The 18,122-nt window shown below is 39.7% G+C and overlaps 2 protein-coding genes across 3 annotated transcripts in view; both read right to left on the bottom strand.

The window, feature by feature from the left end:
- Positions 1-153: 153 nt before the first annotated feature.
- On the bottom strand, positions 154-9,508 carry MINAR2 (membrane integral NOTCH2 associated receptor 2). The gene is made up of 3 exons (XM_059836721.1): positions 9,301-9,508; positions 1,179-1,424; positions 154-357 (listed from the first exon to the last, which is right to left on the bottom strand). Exons 1-3 carry the CDS (start codon positions 9,463-9,465, stop codon positions 178-180), a joined length of 591 nt encoding a protein of 196 aa, XP_059692704.1. The 5' UTR covers positions 9,466-9,508; the 3' UTR covers positions 154-177.
- A 5,620-nt stretch (positions 9,509-15,128) lies between these two features.
- Positions 15,129-18,122, bottom strand: part of ADAMTS19 (ADAM metallopeptidase with thrombospondin type 1 motif 19) — a 130,590-nt gene continuing 127,596 nt past the window's right edge. For both annotated transcript variants that reach the window (XM_059874150.1, XM_059874151.1), the window contains one exon: positions 15,129-16,375. In XM_059874150.1, coding sequence (XP_059730133.1) covers positions 16,224-16,375 — 152 coding nt within the window. In that variant the 3' untranslated portion in view covers positions 15,129-16,223. The remainder of the gene's footprint in view (positions 16,376-18,122) is intronic.

Below are 18,122 nucleotides of genomic sequence, written 5' to 3'. Positions count from 1 at the left end.
AGAATATTTGTCTCTTTTCAGGGTCATTTCATTGTGCTGCACAGGAATATTTTGAAGAAGTGGCGTCAAATGAATTGTGTTTGTGACCAAAAAAAATGAAATTCAAATAAAACCAGAAGAGGAAATTGTTTAATAAAAATATTTATTGAAAAGAAAATTCATCATCATTTGGCTAAGCTAAGTGAGTAAAATACTAAGTGTGATTACAGTAATTAGAATGCAAATGGCTAGTACCGTGAGCAGAATGATTCGGCAATATTTTGAATGTTTTTTTTCTCGCTCCTTCTTTTTTAACAAGGTATCATACCCAGGAGTATAAATATCCCCCATCCAGAACTGTAGATCATTAGGATTTTCCTAGAAGAAAGATCAGAAAATGAAATCAGTTTCTCTCTTTTACACACAGTCATTAGAACATACCCAGAAGTATTTTGGCTATCATCAGACACTGATTAATGAATTTAAGATATCACAACACATATGCAAGACACTTTCACTTGAATGTAGGTTGTGCTACTTTCCAGATGCTGCAAAAGTTCCACTGGGGAAAATTAAAACCACACTTTTTATCCAGGAACCAAAAGTAGGACACCATCCATTGAAATGTGTTTAAAAACCCAGAACAAACCATGTTGTCTTTTCAAGAAAAGATGTCATGCTCTATAAACACAGTTCTGACTCCCTTTTTGAAAAAATGGAACAGCAAAACAAACCCAAACCAAACCAAACCAAAACCAAAAGTAATCCTAGACATGATTTGTGCCAACCCAGAGGGAGGCAGGATCCCGTATAGTGTGGATGAGGCTGAGAAAAACAGATGTTGTTTGATAACAGAATTTTGCTACAAACAGTTATAAAGTGACTGAATAGTATTTAAGTGCCACATTTGTAGCTCTTCCCTATGCAAACAGGGAAGCTGAGTTGTACAGTGTTGCGGTTTAAGAGCTTCTCTCATCAGATGTCATGCACTGTAAAATTTAAATTCCTGGAATCTCATAAGATATGAGACTTCTTTCCTGATCAGACTCATCTTAATGTAATGTCTGTACCAGAAAATACCTCCATATTTACTTCTGTAATCCCACCTAAAGACCCAAGATTGCTGCACAGTGGTTTAGGCACACACCACACAGCTCACAGCAATTCGCTTGCTTAAATTCAGCACAGCAGCCAATTACCTTTATGTGGCTGGCCAAGTTAGAGTGCAATGACTGTCTGTCGTAGTCTTGCACAGTCCAGGAAGGGTTCTTTTTCTTCTCCTCCCAGTCATCATCCACATGGATATCACTGTACAGTGGGTTGCTCTTGATTGTGGATTTCAGGGTGATGGGAGTAATGTGTTTCCCCAGTGATTTGTCTATTATTTCTTGACTGACCCTGTTCAAGTCTAAGCCTGGCAGCTCAGTGACAGTTCTCTTTTCTCTCTGTAAGACACAAGTTAGATCAGAACCTGGCTTTCATTTGCATTACTTGCAATACAAGCCCCCTTCCAGAATTATCAGTTGTAATGTAACAGAATCACCTTAAAACTGAACATGCAACCATTTTTCTCCTTCGGGCAAACTTCTACAGCAAGGGAGCCTGACTGCTCACTCTGGACAGATTTCTTCCTTCTGGGGAAAGCAGGTGGGTACAATCTGAACGTTAAGTTCTTTTACAAATGTAAACTGACATTATAATGCCTTCTGAATGAAGGCCTCTGCTTTAGTGAAACAGTGCTATGGAGAGCTGCAGTAGAACATTATAATTCTGGTGGAAGCCATGGATGTGTGATGCAGGAGCAAAGATGTAAGGACAAAGCAGAATGATCACAGGGACAATAGTGTATAAGTGAAAACCGCAACTGGAAATGCATCTCTGATAGCAGGGGTGTGACATAGTTACACAGTTCTGTTCACACTCTTGAATGCTAGATCAAGGGTGTCAGGATGAAGAGGCTCTTCATTCAACTGAGGCAATAAAATATCTGAGCACTCTCCCAATAACAAAAGCTGTTAAATAAGACCTTTTAGAACGTGTGGGTGTCAAGGGAGGAAGAAAAATAATAGCCCTGGTGGGATCATATTTTTTGAGAAATCACAAGCTGCCTCTTAAAACAGCAATAAGGGCCTCTTTAGGGGTCTGTAAAATAGTAGTAACGATACTTTTCAATCTGTAATTGCCTGGAGGAATGCAATCAGACTCTCTAGTCCAAGCTAGTCAAGATTTGTCCCAAACTTCTGTCCCCAAGACTTTCAATTAACCTGGTACTGATCTGTTGTACCACAGCGTTTAAGCTACGTAAGAGACTTGCTTTTTGCAGAGCCTTTGTCTTAGAGATTTCTCCTTTGTCTTAGAGACAGAGATATCTCTCCCATCTCTTAAGATTTTAGAACCATCACAGAACATATTCATCCCTCCTCCCAAGTACTTTTATCCTTAGGAACTTTATGTTGAGTCAAGGGGAGCCTCGGCCTGACCCAGTGGTCCTGTGTCAGGTATGCTGGGAGGGGGCAATCCTCACCTCTCTCCTGCTCTCAGAAATCACAAAGGTGTGGGCAGCACCTGCTACACCATGCCCATAAGGTAAAGTGCACATAGTAAACAGACAATGAAGAAGATGGGTTCTGAGAAACTTACTTTCATGTAAGGATAACTTTTCCTGAATTTTTCACTTTTACTGAGATCTCCAGATGTTAAGGTACCCCAAGCTGGATGGACTTCAGCTGCAAAAAGAAAAGGCTAAGGGCATGTCCTGCTTCTCCTTCCGCCTTTCTGGTGAGAGCTCAGGGCATCTGACTTCCTGCACACTGGATTTGGGAACTGCTTGGACACCTCACCAAGTCAATAAAAGTCCCTAAGATGGTAGCAAACTGTTGGCTTCTTCTGCTTGAGTAATTTTCTGTCCACTTTGTGGGCTGGTGAATCCATTTTCAGTGGAAGTCAGCGGCTGTGTGCCATCACCTACTTCATGACTGCAGTGTCATGTGTGCATGTATAGATTTGTATACATTAGTCTGAGGAAGGCAGGTGTGGAAGGAAGCATAAGGACTCATTTCCCTCAGAAAGTGAAGGTGGAGAAGTGAAAACAACAGACTTTGTCTAAGAAACTCTAGGAGGAAGCATCATGCTGGCATTCCTATCACTAAATCTTGCAGAAGTGACTAAGCATGTTTCCCATCAATAATTGCCATTAGCAGGCGGGTGGATCCTCATTGACCTCCCATCCTTCTGTTAGTTCATAATTTCCACATGTCTTTCCTTAGTCTCCACACATCCCCTGATAATATTACTCTGCATTGCAGTTACAGCTGGCACAGAAGGCCTCTGGGCTGTACTGGCCAGATTTCAGCTGAGCTGGTGTTTTTAACTGCCTTTTCTTTCTGACTGCATTTTATTTTATTTACTTTATTTCTTATTTAAGATTTGTCATTGACCTTAATGACTCTTCCCTCAGGCTTGCTAAATAGCTGAACTTGGAGAACATTCTGTTGAAGAACACGAACTGTCTCACCAGGGGTTGATTGGTCTCCCTAGGCTAAAATGTTGTGAAAAGAATGCGACTTGACAGTAATTTTTAAAGCTGTTTTCCATAAAATTCTCCAAAACTTGGAATAGATGGCATGATGCAAAAATTTGTTCATAAAAACAGTGCTTTGTAGCAAAACTTTTTTCCCCTGCTGTCTGAAGTACCTTACTTTTCATGGGCATGAGGAGAGTGTGGTGGTTTCGAGCAGATATAGAGAGGGAATAGATTGGGAGGGGCAACCGGGTTTTTTCATGAGAGCTGGACCAGAATTTGGGGTTGGATAAGTTTGCAGAAATTTTAGAGAACAGACATTGAAGTGATAAAGTAATTGGGAGAATGTCCTTTATTACAGCAGGTGCTTGAGTCTAAAATTTCTGCGGTAGATATGTCCTACAGACTAGTTAGGGAAAAGTAAGGACAGAGGCTGGAATCACATGCAAACCCCAAAAGTTTTAAGACTAAGATATCATACGAATAAATATGAAAAATATTGCATTAAACATATACATTTTTAGAAGCAGAGAAACATAATATTAGATAACAAAAATATGCTTGCTAGTATTAATTCTTCCAAAATCTACTTTTTTACATTTTCTTTTAAGATTCAAAACACATCCCAACCTTTGTCATAGACTGTGACTCATGCAGCAAATGTTCAAAGAAAGAGAAAAGTATTGTAAATTTAGGTATCAATATCCATTACAGAATTCATACTATATATACTGCATATAAGAAGATAGTGTGAATTAGGCTGGAACAGAACAAATCAAAGGCAATTTATGTTATTATTCACTGAATGGAAGGAGGGAACAGCAAATATTCAAAGAAGCGGTAGTTATGGAGAACACTGAAAATTGTAGATTAAACACATTTGTGAAATAGTTATTTAACAAGATGGAAAGTGTTCAGCTCTGGAAACAGATAACTGTGTTTGATCTACATATAGCTCATGAGCAAGAACACTGTTATAACTGGTTAATAATTCATTTGTCACTGAGAAAAGTATGTTCCTCTTTGACAGACCCAGAGAGCTGTCACATACAAGTACTAGTATTCTGTGAAAAGCCCAGAGATTTATGGAGGGTTGATGTTAGTTCCATTACTGAGTCAACATGGGACTACTCCACATTTTTTTCTTGCTGATTATTTTATAATCCAAATTATGTGTACCTTACAATACATATAACTAAAATTATAATTTAGTCTTTATTACTAGAAAACATTTTTATCTCATTTTTATCTTGACTTCATCCTTCTGTTCCCACTTCTGTTGTTGATAGCACTGAAACAACCCAAGAGCCTAACCATTATTTTGTTTAGCCTGTGATATGAGGTATCACCCATTAAACCCAGGACATCAACAGTAAAGGCTAGACCTTGGTTTCAAGCCCATTTACCTGAAAGAAGAGAACAAAGAGACAGATAAAAAATTAAGGAAATATACTTCCTGGAACTCAAGCTTTCCTTTCCTTTCCCCCCAGATAGAACCAGTTTCTCTGTTTCCATGGCCAGCTCCAGTTTCCACTTGATGTTGGCAATGATGCTCAGGGAAAGTAAGAAATGCTGTTGATGGGCAGCTACAACTAGAAGTTCTAGCCAAGGCAGTCCTACAGTCACAGAAACTTACAGCCACCAAATACTACAGGATTTGTTTCATAACGGCCTTCTCAATCCTAATGAATGTGACTGGAAGGGTGTTCATTATATTTGACATTAATTTGTTTAATACTATAACCCTCTGTTGTGCAAAAACCTTGTAACAGATTGTGGAGGACCCCCCTGCACTTGTAAGGACGTTCATCTGATGTAGAGAGCTGTTTTGAAGGCAAGCAAACTTCTAGGGTGTAGCTAAGAATCCCTGTGGTAGGTGTATCAACTGTACAGGTATTGCTAGACATTTGGAAAATTAAAAGCTCTTTTGTTATGAAGACTATTAGCACTTGAGAGCTTCATTCAACAAATCACATCTCACAGGAGATGCAATGGAAAAGTAGTTGGGAAGGCAAGGATTAACCCAAGATGCATAGGGAGATAATAAAGGCAGTAGGGCAGACAGCTCACATAAAGGGCTCCTGAGACGCCTGAGAAGGTCCAGATGAGGCTGCAAAGACAATCAGAAGCACTTCTTCTGTTTGTGTGAGCTGGGGTTGTTCAGTCTGGGGAAGAGAAGGCTACAGGGAGACCATGTAGCACCCTTCTAGTACGTACAGATGTCTGACAAGAAAGCTGAAGAGTGAATTTTTACAGAAATGGGACAAGGGAAATGGCTTAAAACTGAAAGAGGGTGGGTTTAGATTAGCTATAAGGATGACATCCTTCTCTGTGAGGATGGTGAGACACCTGAACACGTCACCCAGAGAAGTTGTGAATGCCCCATCCCTGATAGTGCTCAAAGCCAAGCTGACTAGGGCTTTGAAGACATCTCCTCAAGTGGAAGACATCTCTGCCTATGGCAAGGGAGATGGCACCAGATCATCTGTAAGGTCCCTTCCAACTCAAACCTTTCTATGATTCTAGAAATGAAACTTTCTTAAGGAAGGAAATGAAGGGGATCTGGATTCATTGTCAGAGACATTAAGGCAGTCTCTGGTACTGCAAAACTGAAAAGCCACCTGACATGGGCAGGAAAGAGAGCAGTAGATGGTTACAAACACTTCAGCCAAAGTGACAGGGATATTTAGACAAAAGTGAATATTCATATGGACTATTTTAATTGCGCATTATTGAGACTACTTATTGCAATGAATTGTTTAGTTTAAAAAGGCGCTTTATCTGCCATTGGCAATGCAGCTCCCCAGGGCTGTGAGTGCATTATATAAAAACTTTTGTATAGTCTCTGACCAAAGCTCCTGCAAACCTTGCAGCTGGGTCTTACCGTGGGCCAGTTGCAGATGTCTAGGGAAGAATAAGGGAGAGAGTGGAAATATGTAATGCACATATGAGCCAGGGGACAAAGAAGTGATTCTAACCCGGCACCTAACTTACAGATTTTAAAAAACCCTCTTGTCCTGGTACACCGAGAGACAAGCAAGGACAGGACACAGGCATTGACTCATATGTAAGGCCAAAAAAACACCATGCCAAGAAGTCGCATGCTGCTAAGACTGAATGCTCTCTGCTGTCTTCCAAAAATAGCGGGGGGGGGGGGGGGGAAATGAGAGATATAAACAAGAAAGAGAAGTCTGAGAATTGCAGAAAACTACCAGGTTGACTACAAGGGAGACATGCATGAGAAACAGATATGGAGGATTAATCATCTGCTGTGTGCTGGGCATTAAAACATACTGTAGTGCAGATAGTCCAGCAGGACTGGAAATTGTCAGGGTGAGCAGAATGCGGTCAGCAGTGATACATTTGCAGGAGAAAGTCTGTGCTTTTTATGCTGCTTTTCATGCTGCTTTTCACAAGGCAGGGCCAAAATTCCTGGACTGCTTTATGGTTTGTTTTAGTCAAAGTAGATGATGAAAGTACGTGCTAAGCAGAGAAGCTGTTCAGTTTGTCTGATACCAAAGAGGAAAGTGAGGAGAAAGACCAGCAGTTTTTTGTCACTACATGAAGCTGCTTTTTATAATGGAAACAAATTTTAAAACTTAAAGGTGGAGAAAACAGATAAGCACTTCAGTGCTTTTGAATTTAGATGATCTCATAATAAAAGTTTGGAAGAGACCACAAACATACCACTGAGCAGTCACTTTGCATAGGGAGATCTGAGTAGCATTAGTTTCTTCAGAGAATATTAACTACTAAAGAGGGAATAGAGGCTACTCTCAAGGTTTAATGACTTTAGGAATCTTTAGATCATGCACACATGTTCAGAAATTAATTCTCTCTCTCCTCCTCCCATCCCCCCTTTTTCCATTTCTGAATTAACTAACCCTTAACCCCATTATCTCTCTCATCTTAAAGTGAAATATGTTATTCCTGCACCATTAGTTCTCCACTGTGCCATCGTGTTTCTTCTAATGTCTGGAACTCATCAGTACTTTTCCCTTTATTTGATTGTCAGCAAAAGGAGAAAAAGAAGGCAAGATCCTAAGGGAGAGAGAATGGCACATTGAATTTTATCTGAACGGCTTGAATTCTCTAATGACTACACTAAAAAGTATAGATTGTATCCTAGGTTTAACACTTATAAAATATACCACTTTGCAAACTCCACTTTTGGAGTCATGGTGAGTACAGACATTTCCTTGGTAACAGCCATTCCGGGCTGGGACATGGAGTTCCAGGAAAACCTTCTCGCTGGTGGCAAAAAAGCAGAGCACAAGTCAAAAAGCACAGGGCTCCCTACACATTTTTAATCCTCCCGCAGCTCTGCAGCCCTGGCTCGGTGACAGTGCGTCCTGATTGACAACAATGGGGAGAAGGATCCCTGCTGCTGCGGAGGCTCTGTGTGTGGCTGCCTCCCTCCTGCATAAAAGAGGGGCTTAGATGGGGGAGGGGGTGAGGCCAGCATTGCACCATACCCTACAGTTTGGGATCCTTCAGGCTGCGTCCCTTGGTTAGGGGCGTTTGAATGGGACACTTCGGGCGACCGCGTGCTCCCCGCCCCAGCTCTCCTTGGGGAGACGCCAGCAAAGATTATACAACACGAACAGAGCGGCGGGAGGCAGTGGAGTAGGCAGAGGGAAGGGGGTCTGGGGCAGAGAAGAAGCTAAGGAAAGTAAGGGGGGAGCATGGGAGCGGGTGTCACGGGGGGAGGACTTTTGCAGTTGGAAGACACTGGAATGGACTCTGGGAGGAAGCAAAGGGGTTTAGAGGGCTGATGGGGAGAAACGCCTGAAAAGGGAGAAGCGCAACAGGGAGAAGCTGTGGGAGACTTTCAGCACCGTTCTCCTCCCTTCCCCCAGGTTCAATCTTTTTTTGCTCTTACTCCTCATTTCCCTGGGGAATCAGACCCCCACACTAAGGATCCTGAGAATGTAGACCCTTCTCCATCACTCCCCTCACCCCCAACCACTTATGTATGTCTGCATCCCTTGACAAGAACCAGACCTTGGAGCTTTTGCTCATGCTAGGGGTGGGGAAAGGCGAGGGGCTCCCCGGGCAGCAGGGAAGGAGCACTGTGGAGCAGCAAGTGGGGCCCAGAGGGGTGTGAGCTGATGCAGCTGTACTGCTGCTGATCCAGACATGAACTTCTCCTCCGCCAGCTCCAGGGCCTCTGCTAGGCAGTGCACATTTACATTTTTACCAAGAAACTGCTGCTACCTCTATATAAAACCCTGGATTAATGCAGTCAGCATGTTTCACACTTTCAACAGTTGTCTTTCAGTATACCAGGAAGGCCAAAGTTGAATGAGGGAAGAAAAATAAGGAAAACAAAAAGGAAGTTATAGTGAGCTATGTAGACATATACATTTGTAGCGAGAATCTCTAATGCCCCTCTAATGTGCCTTTTCATCAAGTTTAAGGGATATTACTTCACTTTCAGTTTTAAATCTGGGGCTTTTCTTACTTCAGAGAGCATATTCCACGCACACCTTTAGTACAATTAGGTGGTATTTGACTTCAGTAGACTTTCTGGAAAATGCAATGAAAACATTGCAAAGAGCAGTAGAAATCCTAATACACTGAAATAAAGTCAGTGGATCCCCCTGAAAAGAGTAAGTCTTCTCATGGAGCCTTATCCTTGCTGATGTCCATGGGAAAATACACAGGAATATTAATGATGCCAATTAAGAGATGCAGGAAGCTGAAACTACAGCTGAACTGTCACTATCATGTAATTTTTCTCCTGATCCTTAAAACAAGGCAGAAAAATCAGGGAAATGTCAGCCTCTTTTAGACCTTACCTGTAAATAGATCCTGTTGTGCCACCGCTGCACTCCAGGTAAAGCGGCTTCTGGGAATTTTGCCCGGTTGGCTGGTAGAAAGGCAGAGTTTTTCACTAAAGATTTAACCTCCAGTTGGAGGAATTTATCAGGATGGTTGTTGTTTGGCAAAACAGAGAGGTCCATGTTTCTGTGCTGTAGAGTAATAATGAAAACAGCCCCAGCTTCTGCTTCCTGGCTGTGCATGCTCTTTCTATTATTAATGACGTGAAGAAGGATACGACAGTTTCCTGAAACTGTATCTGACCCCTGTTTGGTATCAGGCTCACTTATATCATCTACCAATGATAAAAGATTGTTTAGAAGTGGCAGAACAGACAGGACAAGTTTCTCTAAGTGCCTGGCTTAAGTTTTCAGGTTCAAGGTCTATTTTGATAGATACACATGTGCTCATTAAAACTGAGTACCAGTGAGTAGATGCATAAGACACTTAAATGCATACCAGCACTTCCTCAAGTTATCTGCCAAAAATGTCAAGCCTACAATACTTCAAAGTAACATTTTTTCCCCCGAGAAAATTAGAAGCAGCTTCCCGTCAAAGCAAGTCTTCCTTTTTTGCAGCAGTACCAAGAGGCTCCATTGTGCTGTGTGGTACTATTTACCACAACAGCTATGACATGCTCTTTTTTTAGGGTCAGGGATTTCTTTCACAGTAAATTCTTCTTGACCCTGGGAAATATTAGATTGTTTCAAGTAATTGATAACAGAAGTTTTCAGGGAATTGATTCTGTTCCCATTCAAATGCGTGGAAAAATTCACTGTAACTGACTTGAATGGTATGGTCTCAGTCCCATCACTTTTATTATTTTATTCTGAGATTTGATATTCTCATCATCATTTTATGAGTCTTAAGTCCTTTTGACTTTCAGCTAATGAAATACCCCTTCTCATCATGGCCTCTATGTATGCCTAGCAAAAGTAGCCTCCTCATTCTTATTTTAACCTTTTCTTAAAATATGTGTATTTTTCTAGGATATGTTTCATTTTGATGAAATTGCCACAGAGGATAAGCTTTTGAAAGGTCATTGCTTGAAATCCAGGGAAACCTTTAGTGAATCAAATTTTTGCTGAGAATTAGGGAATCACAAAAAATTTAGCTCTGTACTTAGACCACCGAACCAAATAATCTATTTACCACACAGAAAATAGCTGAAATATAGAAACAAAATAAAAATAGGAAAACATTTTTTAAATCCTAAGGTAAAAATGGATACTTTGATATACATATAAGTTAAACCTCTTATTTATTTTAAAAGCTCGTGATGTTTCCTTGCATGTAATTATTGGAGATTATTTTAAAGCATATCTGTTTAAAATTATTAATATGGCACCTTTGAAGTAGATGGTCAAATAAGTATCTATGAGCAGCCACAAAAGAGACAGTAGTGACTGTGTTCCTGAGTGATTGTGCATGCTTTTGGGAAACCTGGTGCTACATTTACAACTATGTCTCCCCAGTTTAATGAAGCCTTGAAACACTAATACACCTTTCCAGTGTACCCTAGGGATTACCATGAAGCTGCTGTTTTGGACTTACCATGACATGTAGTTCTCACTTTTTCCCTGTGCAGTTATAACTAAGAGAGTAATAATTTGTGTTCTAAAATACATGGGTATATGCAACCAGGACTTCTAAAACATAGACTTTCCAGCATCTCTAGAAACACAGGGCTTGTCTGTGCTACTGCAGCATAAGATGTTGTGTATGCCTGTGTGAATTTACATAGCAACACTAATCCATTGGACTTAAGAACATAAAAGGTATCTTATTAAGTCAGACCTCTCCCAGTCTCAGGATCTACCACTTTGTTTGAAAAGGACAAGAACAAAATGCTGTTTAGGGAGACTGTGCCCTGCTACTTTCTGCAGTTCATTCTTTTACTCCCTCAGAAGCCACACAATTTTATTTTTTTTTTGTGCTGAAGTGTCTCTTTTCCAGGCCTTTTACTATCTATTTATAAACTGTCAATAAAGTTGTCTGGTTTTCAATTCTTCTGATAGTACCTCCTCCAGAAGCAAGATTCAGAACCTCATGACCATCTGCATAAATTGATTACTTTTAAGTCTTTTAAATTAATTTCCATATTAACCACACCAAGGATGCCCACTTTGTAATACTGCAGGGTTTTAAGAAGAGCTCCCCACACAGCTTATCCATCACCTTCAGGATTTTTTAAACTATAGTTATTTCAGTCTCTTTCTTTTCAATCTGAATTATCAACATTTTAAATCTCATCTTATGAGCCACCTAGTCTATCTCCTTGCTAATTTATTTTCCATTTTCAATGTGTTGCACTGTAATTCCACCACATTGTTCATAAGAATACAGCAACCAGAAATGAATACAATGCTCATGTTGTGGTTACACCAGTTCCAAAAATGGGAAAAATTGTATCTTGCCTTCTGAAAACATCCATCAGTTTTTGGTGCTTTTTTCCCAGCTATTCTCATAGCAGTAGTAACTCTCACAGGGCAAGTAGCTTCACTTCTGTGACTGCCAGTTGCAAATTCAGTGTCTCATAGGAACGGCTCAGGCTACTTTTATTGCTATAATACTTGACATATACTTACATCAAAGTTTTTCAGTTAATGTCTTGTCTAACCACTCAGTTTTCTACTTCTTGACAACTGAGGCAGGAGATAACCAGAAGAGCTTTATGGCACCTGCGTAGATGGAGAACTTAGTTTTAACTCTTCCTCATGCCACTGATGAAAATGCCAAAAAACCCAACTCCTTAGGGAACCATACTGCTGACTTCTCTCCATCCTGAAAGATGACCATTTTGCCTCCAGTCTTTTTTAATCACCTTTCAAGCCATAAAGACTGCTCTTTTAGTCCTGTGTGAAAGCAGTTTCTTGAATATCCTGTAATACTGAACTTTGTCAGAGATTTCTGTGTCCAACAGATTCTCTTCACTCTGTTCACAACTGAAGCCATGCTGGCACTCACCCAAGAGCACATGCTTATCCATGTGCTCAGGGATCTTACTTTTTTCATTGGCTGTTATGGCAATCTGTAGCTCGAGGGGTTGCCTGTTCCAGAGGCAGGAATTATACTGCGGTCTGCCAGTCTGGCAGACTGGCTCTTTGCAACGACACCACGCACCATGGCAAGTGGCTCTGATACCAATTTCCCCGTTGTGTTCTTCCAATAGTCTCAGGTGACTGGAACCCTAGATACTGTTTGCATTGAACATATTTATTTGGTATTACTTCCTGTACATTTCCTTCACCTTGATCCAACTTCTCTGATCTCTCTGCTTTAAGGAACCCTTCAACATTTCATCTGGAAAAGCCAAGACAAGTAATTCACTGAACTTCTCTTTCACTGCTTTATCACTCCTGAGTGTCCCTTTCACACTTGTGTTATCAGATGGTCCCACTGTCTCCCCTTTTGGCTTCCTGGTTTGGACATATTTCAAGTTCCTTTTCTAGCCTGCACATCTTCTTTACAGACATCTTTTAATTCTTTCTGAGTGCTTTTAATTTTCCTTTCCTAATTGATCTGTTAGGTTTTAGGACCTCCATTGGCCTCATGATGCAGGCAAGCTTTCTATTTTTAGTGGGTTTTTTGAATATGAAAATGGCTGTTTTTCTGTCACTAAGGAAGATAATGAAAATTGAATGGAAAAAGCCTGAAACAACCCAAAATGTAACCCACTTCCTCCAGAACGAAGCAGCAATTTCCCTTCAGAATAAATGACAATGCTATTAAAATTCAGGTATTTCTTTAAGAGAGTTATGAGAAGTGGTAGCTGTTGTAACTTTTGGTCACTACTCTAGCTGGCCAGCACATATGCGGGAGGAGGAAGTAAACCTGCTGTGCACCAGCCTAGCACAATCCCTGTGTACCACTTAAATCCCACTTAATCCAACAAAACAGGGTCTAAATGGTATTTAATTAGCAGAGAGGCCTACTCTAGCCCTTAGGAGCCAAGAGTGAATTTCACCTTTACATGCCAGCTGAACTTGATTGATTTGACACTCATTTGTTGAAATGTTACATATTCATTAGGCTGAAAGGAAAATATATTAATGCAGAGAGATTGTCCTTGCAAAAAAAGAACAAATTTAAAAAAAAAAAATAAAAGAGTAAACTCTGGACTGTCTAAGCCTGCATAAGGCTATAGGGCTATGGCTTGCCTGAGCACAGCTGGAAAGGGCTGCCTGCTGCCACTCAAGTCTATTGAAAACTTGTCAGGGCTGGCACATGCCTGCCCTCCCCACAGCATGCCGTGGCTCAAGCCATAGCCTGGGCACCTTCTCAGAATGTTCTTATAATTTTCTGACCAAAAGGGTATTTCAGTCTGTTCTGCTCCTCTGAATGATGATAGGATATACTGAAGCAGTAAAATGAACTTGCTTTCAAATTCAGAGGTATATTTGCTATTTAGGCACAAAACTGCTTCAAAATGATTCACACACATTTAACTAGTAGTTTTGCAATGCTAAAGGAATCAGAACCAGACTTATCAACACTACAACATCCTGATCAAACTATAACATCCTATAACATCCTAATTTCACTCATTAAATTAAAAAAAAAGTAATTTTAGACCACAACTTTCCATCTCTGTCTCCCAATGGAAAGAACTTCCTTTTAATGATCTTCTTATAGAGGTGATGGGAGGATGAGTTCGACAGCAGTCAGTGATTTGTTTTTGACAGATACAGCCAGAGCTGAAACACACTTCTTAAATTTTGTGATTAAGATGACATTCTTGTTTGTGAAATATTAAAAATCAGCAAAGCATAAACATTTAGAACTGTGAAGATGATATCACTGGCTGATAAAAATTTTTCTCCGGCCCCTAGTCTGGAGGCATTTTTTCTTTTGCTTGATTTTCAATTGTGATTCAAGTGAGTGCAGGAGTATTACCAAGATCTGGTGCTAAGTATGAAGAAAATTTAAAATAATAATTGCTTCTTTTGCCTGCCAACTACAATAATTCTATTAGACTTTCAAATGTGCTTCTGTGACTTTAAGGAATTATGCCCCAAAGCAACTGAATTTTCTGTGCATTGAAACTTTTTTGTTATACAAAATATAACATTCCATGATGTCAACATTATTTTTCTTTCTTTTCTTACTTTTCGAAACCAGAAGGTATTTTATTTAAAATCAAACACTAGCACCTCATTAAAGTTGAAGTTTTCAAATGCGGAGCAGTAAGATGCCAAACTAAAGATTTTGATAGTACAGCTATTTGAAACACAAATGTTGGTTTCAATGGTAGTTAAGACTGCTCTAAGTGTTCTTCCTGGACAGAATCACAGTCCTGACTGGGGGCCTCAGTTTATTGTCTGTGGGTATCTGTGGTTATCCATCTGTGGAAATTGTGTATCACATCTAGACACTAGACTGTGCAGAGAAGAAAAGCAAAAATCAAATAAAGCTGCATTCTCTTTTTGCTTTGAGTAGAAAATATTTCTGACTTATTTCTCCATCTGTCTTGCCTTCAGGATTTGCTCTCCTACATATTTTAAGAACATATGTAAACACTTGCATCACAAACTGAGGGCAGAAGACCCACTGCTGTCCACTTGCCAAGTTCAGCAGTTACAGGACTCTCCTGAGATAAATACCTGCCTCTCCACAGATTGTTACCTGGCTATTCTCAACTTTCCACATATATATATCTCGAGGCTCATGAGTGACATGCCTGTCTGCAGCTGCAGAGTGGTGCCTAAGTCAAGAGGCAGAAGGCACTCATACTGTATCTGTACCTGCTGCAATGCGGGGCTCGATGGATTAATCTACCAGACCAAACACACAAAAAAAAGAAAAATTCAAATAGCAAAAGGAGCTTTACTTTTTATTGAAAATGTAAAAATCATGTGAATCATGTACAGTATTTTCTCATAAGGAAAATCTTAGCTGTTTCATAATGTTTCACAAAATCGTAAAACATTTAATTTTTATAAAGACTTTTTCATTAGTCAAAGATAAAACTAAAGTAGTATTACAAATCTATTTTCTAAATTATCAACAGAGAACTGAGAATGTTTAACAGATTAATCCATACAAGTGACAGGAGAAAGGACCCTTCCATTTGTAAATCTGCAAAAGGACACACAAAGGTATAGAGGGACATGGGTCTTTTGTTTCAAAACTTTAAAAAATTAAGTGACATGTTAAAACACTACAGACGTGGATTCATAGGATGGTACAAGTTCTAGGACTGCATTTTTCTACACTACCTCAAACAGTGCAACAGTGATTCAGTGTAAATCTCTACAGTGTTTCATTGATTTAATACTTGTGTTCAAGTATGTGTCCATGAGAATGATCAAAATCTCTACTTAGCTATTTTAATTTTCTTGTTTATAATATAAGTTACAGTAGAATATCCCCTTCAGTATGTTTCTAAATCAAATGAACTAATTTCACAATACATTCTGTAATAACCTGTTTAATAATGTTAGCTTGTTCACTTTGACATCTGTTGCAAAAAACACAAGCTCATTCTGACTCCAAATGCCAAAAATATAATAAAATTAAAAAGAACTTTATTTCCATATACAACAAAACTATTCAGCTAAATTAAAATAAATTCAAGATAATATGACTTTTTTTTTGCAACAGATGACCTTACTGAAAATAAACATTTAAAATACTAGTTACTATTTTTTTAAAAATTCTGATAAATGCATCCAAAAGTGTTCATATAAAAATTAATTATGAAAATATCAGAAGATAAAACATGTTGGCTGTTAACCAAAACCATTAAGGATGTCTGGCAGGCAAAAATAAATTAATTTGATTAAATTATATGTCATCTGATAATATTTGGTCTGAAAAAGCCTGTGTGTGTGTGTGTGTGTGTGTGTGTTTATAAATAATAAGATTGCAACGAACTGAGAGCCAGCCAGCCTGACAGAGGTCAGCTCTTTTGTTGCATTTTTTGCGCATAAAAGTCCCTGCACGTCTCACAGCATCGCTGATACCACCTCATGTCTTGACAGAGGTTCTTCTCTCTTATCACTCTGCAGTACACAGGCCACTGGTCTCCTAGGCACTTGAATGTCAAAGCAGCTGTGAAACAACAACAGCAAAATCAAATATACATTACTGCTGCCTTTACTAGTGAAGAATCACGTACCAAAAGAGACAAGGATATAAGAAATGTATCTGGGGAGGAGAAAGGGTTATAGATGTAGATATTTAACAAAAGAAGGAATTCCCCTTGTCCTCCTGTTGTCAGCATATTCAACATCAAAAATTTTTAAGGCCAGCTTTATTTACAAATTGGATTAAGGTGCATCTTAATTAGTTTAATGTCATGCAACTGTCTTCTCATGAGTAAGAGGAGCTCATCTTTCTGCCTTGTTTCACTTATGAAAGCCTCTTTACAGAGCTTATCATAGAAGCACTGTGTTACTGAAGTTGGAACTCTTCACATTTAGTTATACATATCAAGTATAACGAAGTACTTGCATATGTAGTATGTAGTACATACATGGAATGAAAATGGGAACCCAGTGAAAAACAGGGCACAAGAACAAGATATTGTCCAAACCCAAACACAAACACTGAAAAAAGAAGTCATCTCAGATTTGAGTTAATCTCCTATGCTAAAAAAAGAGAAATTTGTAGAAGAGCTGGTGGCACAATCCCCATCAGCTTTCACTAGCCCTACCCCCAATTCAAAAAATCTCTACTGCATTATATGAATGGAACTGGGGGTCAAAATTATCAGTATATTGAAGAGAAGCATTGCATTATGTATTTCAGAGATGTTAAGGTTTCTGCTGGATTGGATTCTGACTCCATGCTGGATGACACTGACTTGTAGATTACTAATATCAGTCCTAAATAATTCATGCCATGAGGACAGTGTGGCCAGCAGCAGCAGGGAGGTCATCCTCCCTCTGTACTCAGCACTGGTGAGGACACACCTTGAGTGCTGTGTCCAGTTCTGGACCCCTCAGTTTGGGAAGGACATTGAGATGCTTGAGCGCATCCAGAGGAGGGCAACGAGGCTGGTGAGGGGCTTGGAACACAAACCCTCTGAGGAACAGCTGAGGGAGCTGGGGGTGTTTAGCCTTCAGAAAATGAGACTCGAGAGTGACTTTATCACCCTCTACAACTTCCTGAAAGGTGGCTGTGGGGGTCAGTCTTTCTCCAGGCAACAAATGTCAGAACGAGAGGACCCAGCCTCAAGCTGTGACAGGGAAAATACAGGTTGGATATCAGGAAGAAGTTTTTCAGAGAAAGAGTGATAAAATATTGGAATGGCCTGCCATTCCAATAGGTGGTGGAGTCACTGTCCCTGGATGTGTTAAAAAAATTACTGGATATGGCACTTGGTGCCATGGCTTACTTAGGTGTTTAGGGTATGGGTTGGACTTGATGATCTTGAAGGTCTCTTCCAACCTAGTTATTCTGTGATTCTGTGAGACAACATAGCCCTATCTTTTTTTTTGCACTTCACATTAAGTCAAATTGACTTTGTATTTTTTGTGTGACTCTGATTCTCTTGACTCTGTGACACAAAGCTGCTTATATAACCTCACCAGAGGAAAATAATCAATGATGGGGAGATGGCATCTAGCTTCTGAGAGACCAACTGAACAAAGAAAGATAAAGTACCAAGGGGAGGAACATTCAAACAGTGAAATAGCAAGGAGAGGACCATGAGCAACAGCAAATTGCAACAATGACTACTGTGCAGAAAGGTTCAAAGGTGCAAAATCTCTAAGAGAAATATGCTTCACTGTCTTAAAAGAAGTATTACACACAGTCTGAAATGCCAGTCTTGTTTTCCATGCAGGAATAATCT

This window comes from Haemorhous mexicanus, chromosome Z (assembly GCF_027477595.1).
Source record: "Haemorhous mexicanus isolate bHaeMex1 chromosome Z, bHaeMex1.pri, whole genome shotgun sequence".
NCBI classification, from domain to species: Eukaryota; Metazoa; Chordata; class Aves; order Passeriformes; family Fringillidae; genus Haemorhous; species Haemorhous mexicanus.
This window is presented reverse-complemented; position numbering and strand designations above follow the sequence as displayed.

What these genes read in the sequence shown, in the direction of transcription:
- MINAR2 (XM_059836721.1), bottom strand. Translation starts at nt 9,465, where the DNA reads ATGGACCTCTCTGTTTTGCCAAACAACAACCATCCTGATAAATTCCTC. An exon ending in ACAACAGGATCTATTTACAG is followed by an intron (nt 1,425 to 9,300) that starts GTAAGGTCTAAA and finishes TGTGTCTTACAG; the next exon opens with AGAGAAAAGAGAACTGTCAC. An exon ending in ACTTGGCCAGCCACATAAAG is followed by an intron (nt 358 to 1,178) that starts GTAATTGGCTGC and finishes TCTTTCTTCTAG; the next exon opens with GAAAATCCTAATGATCTACA.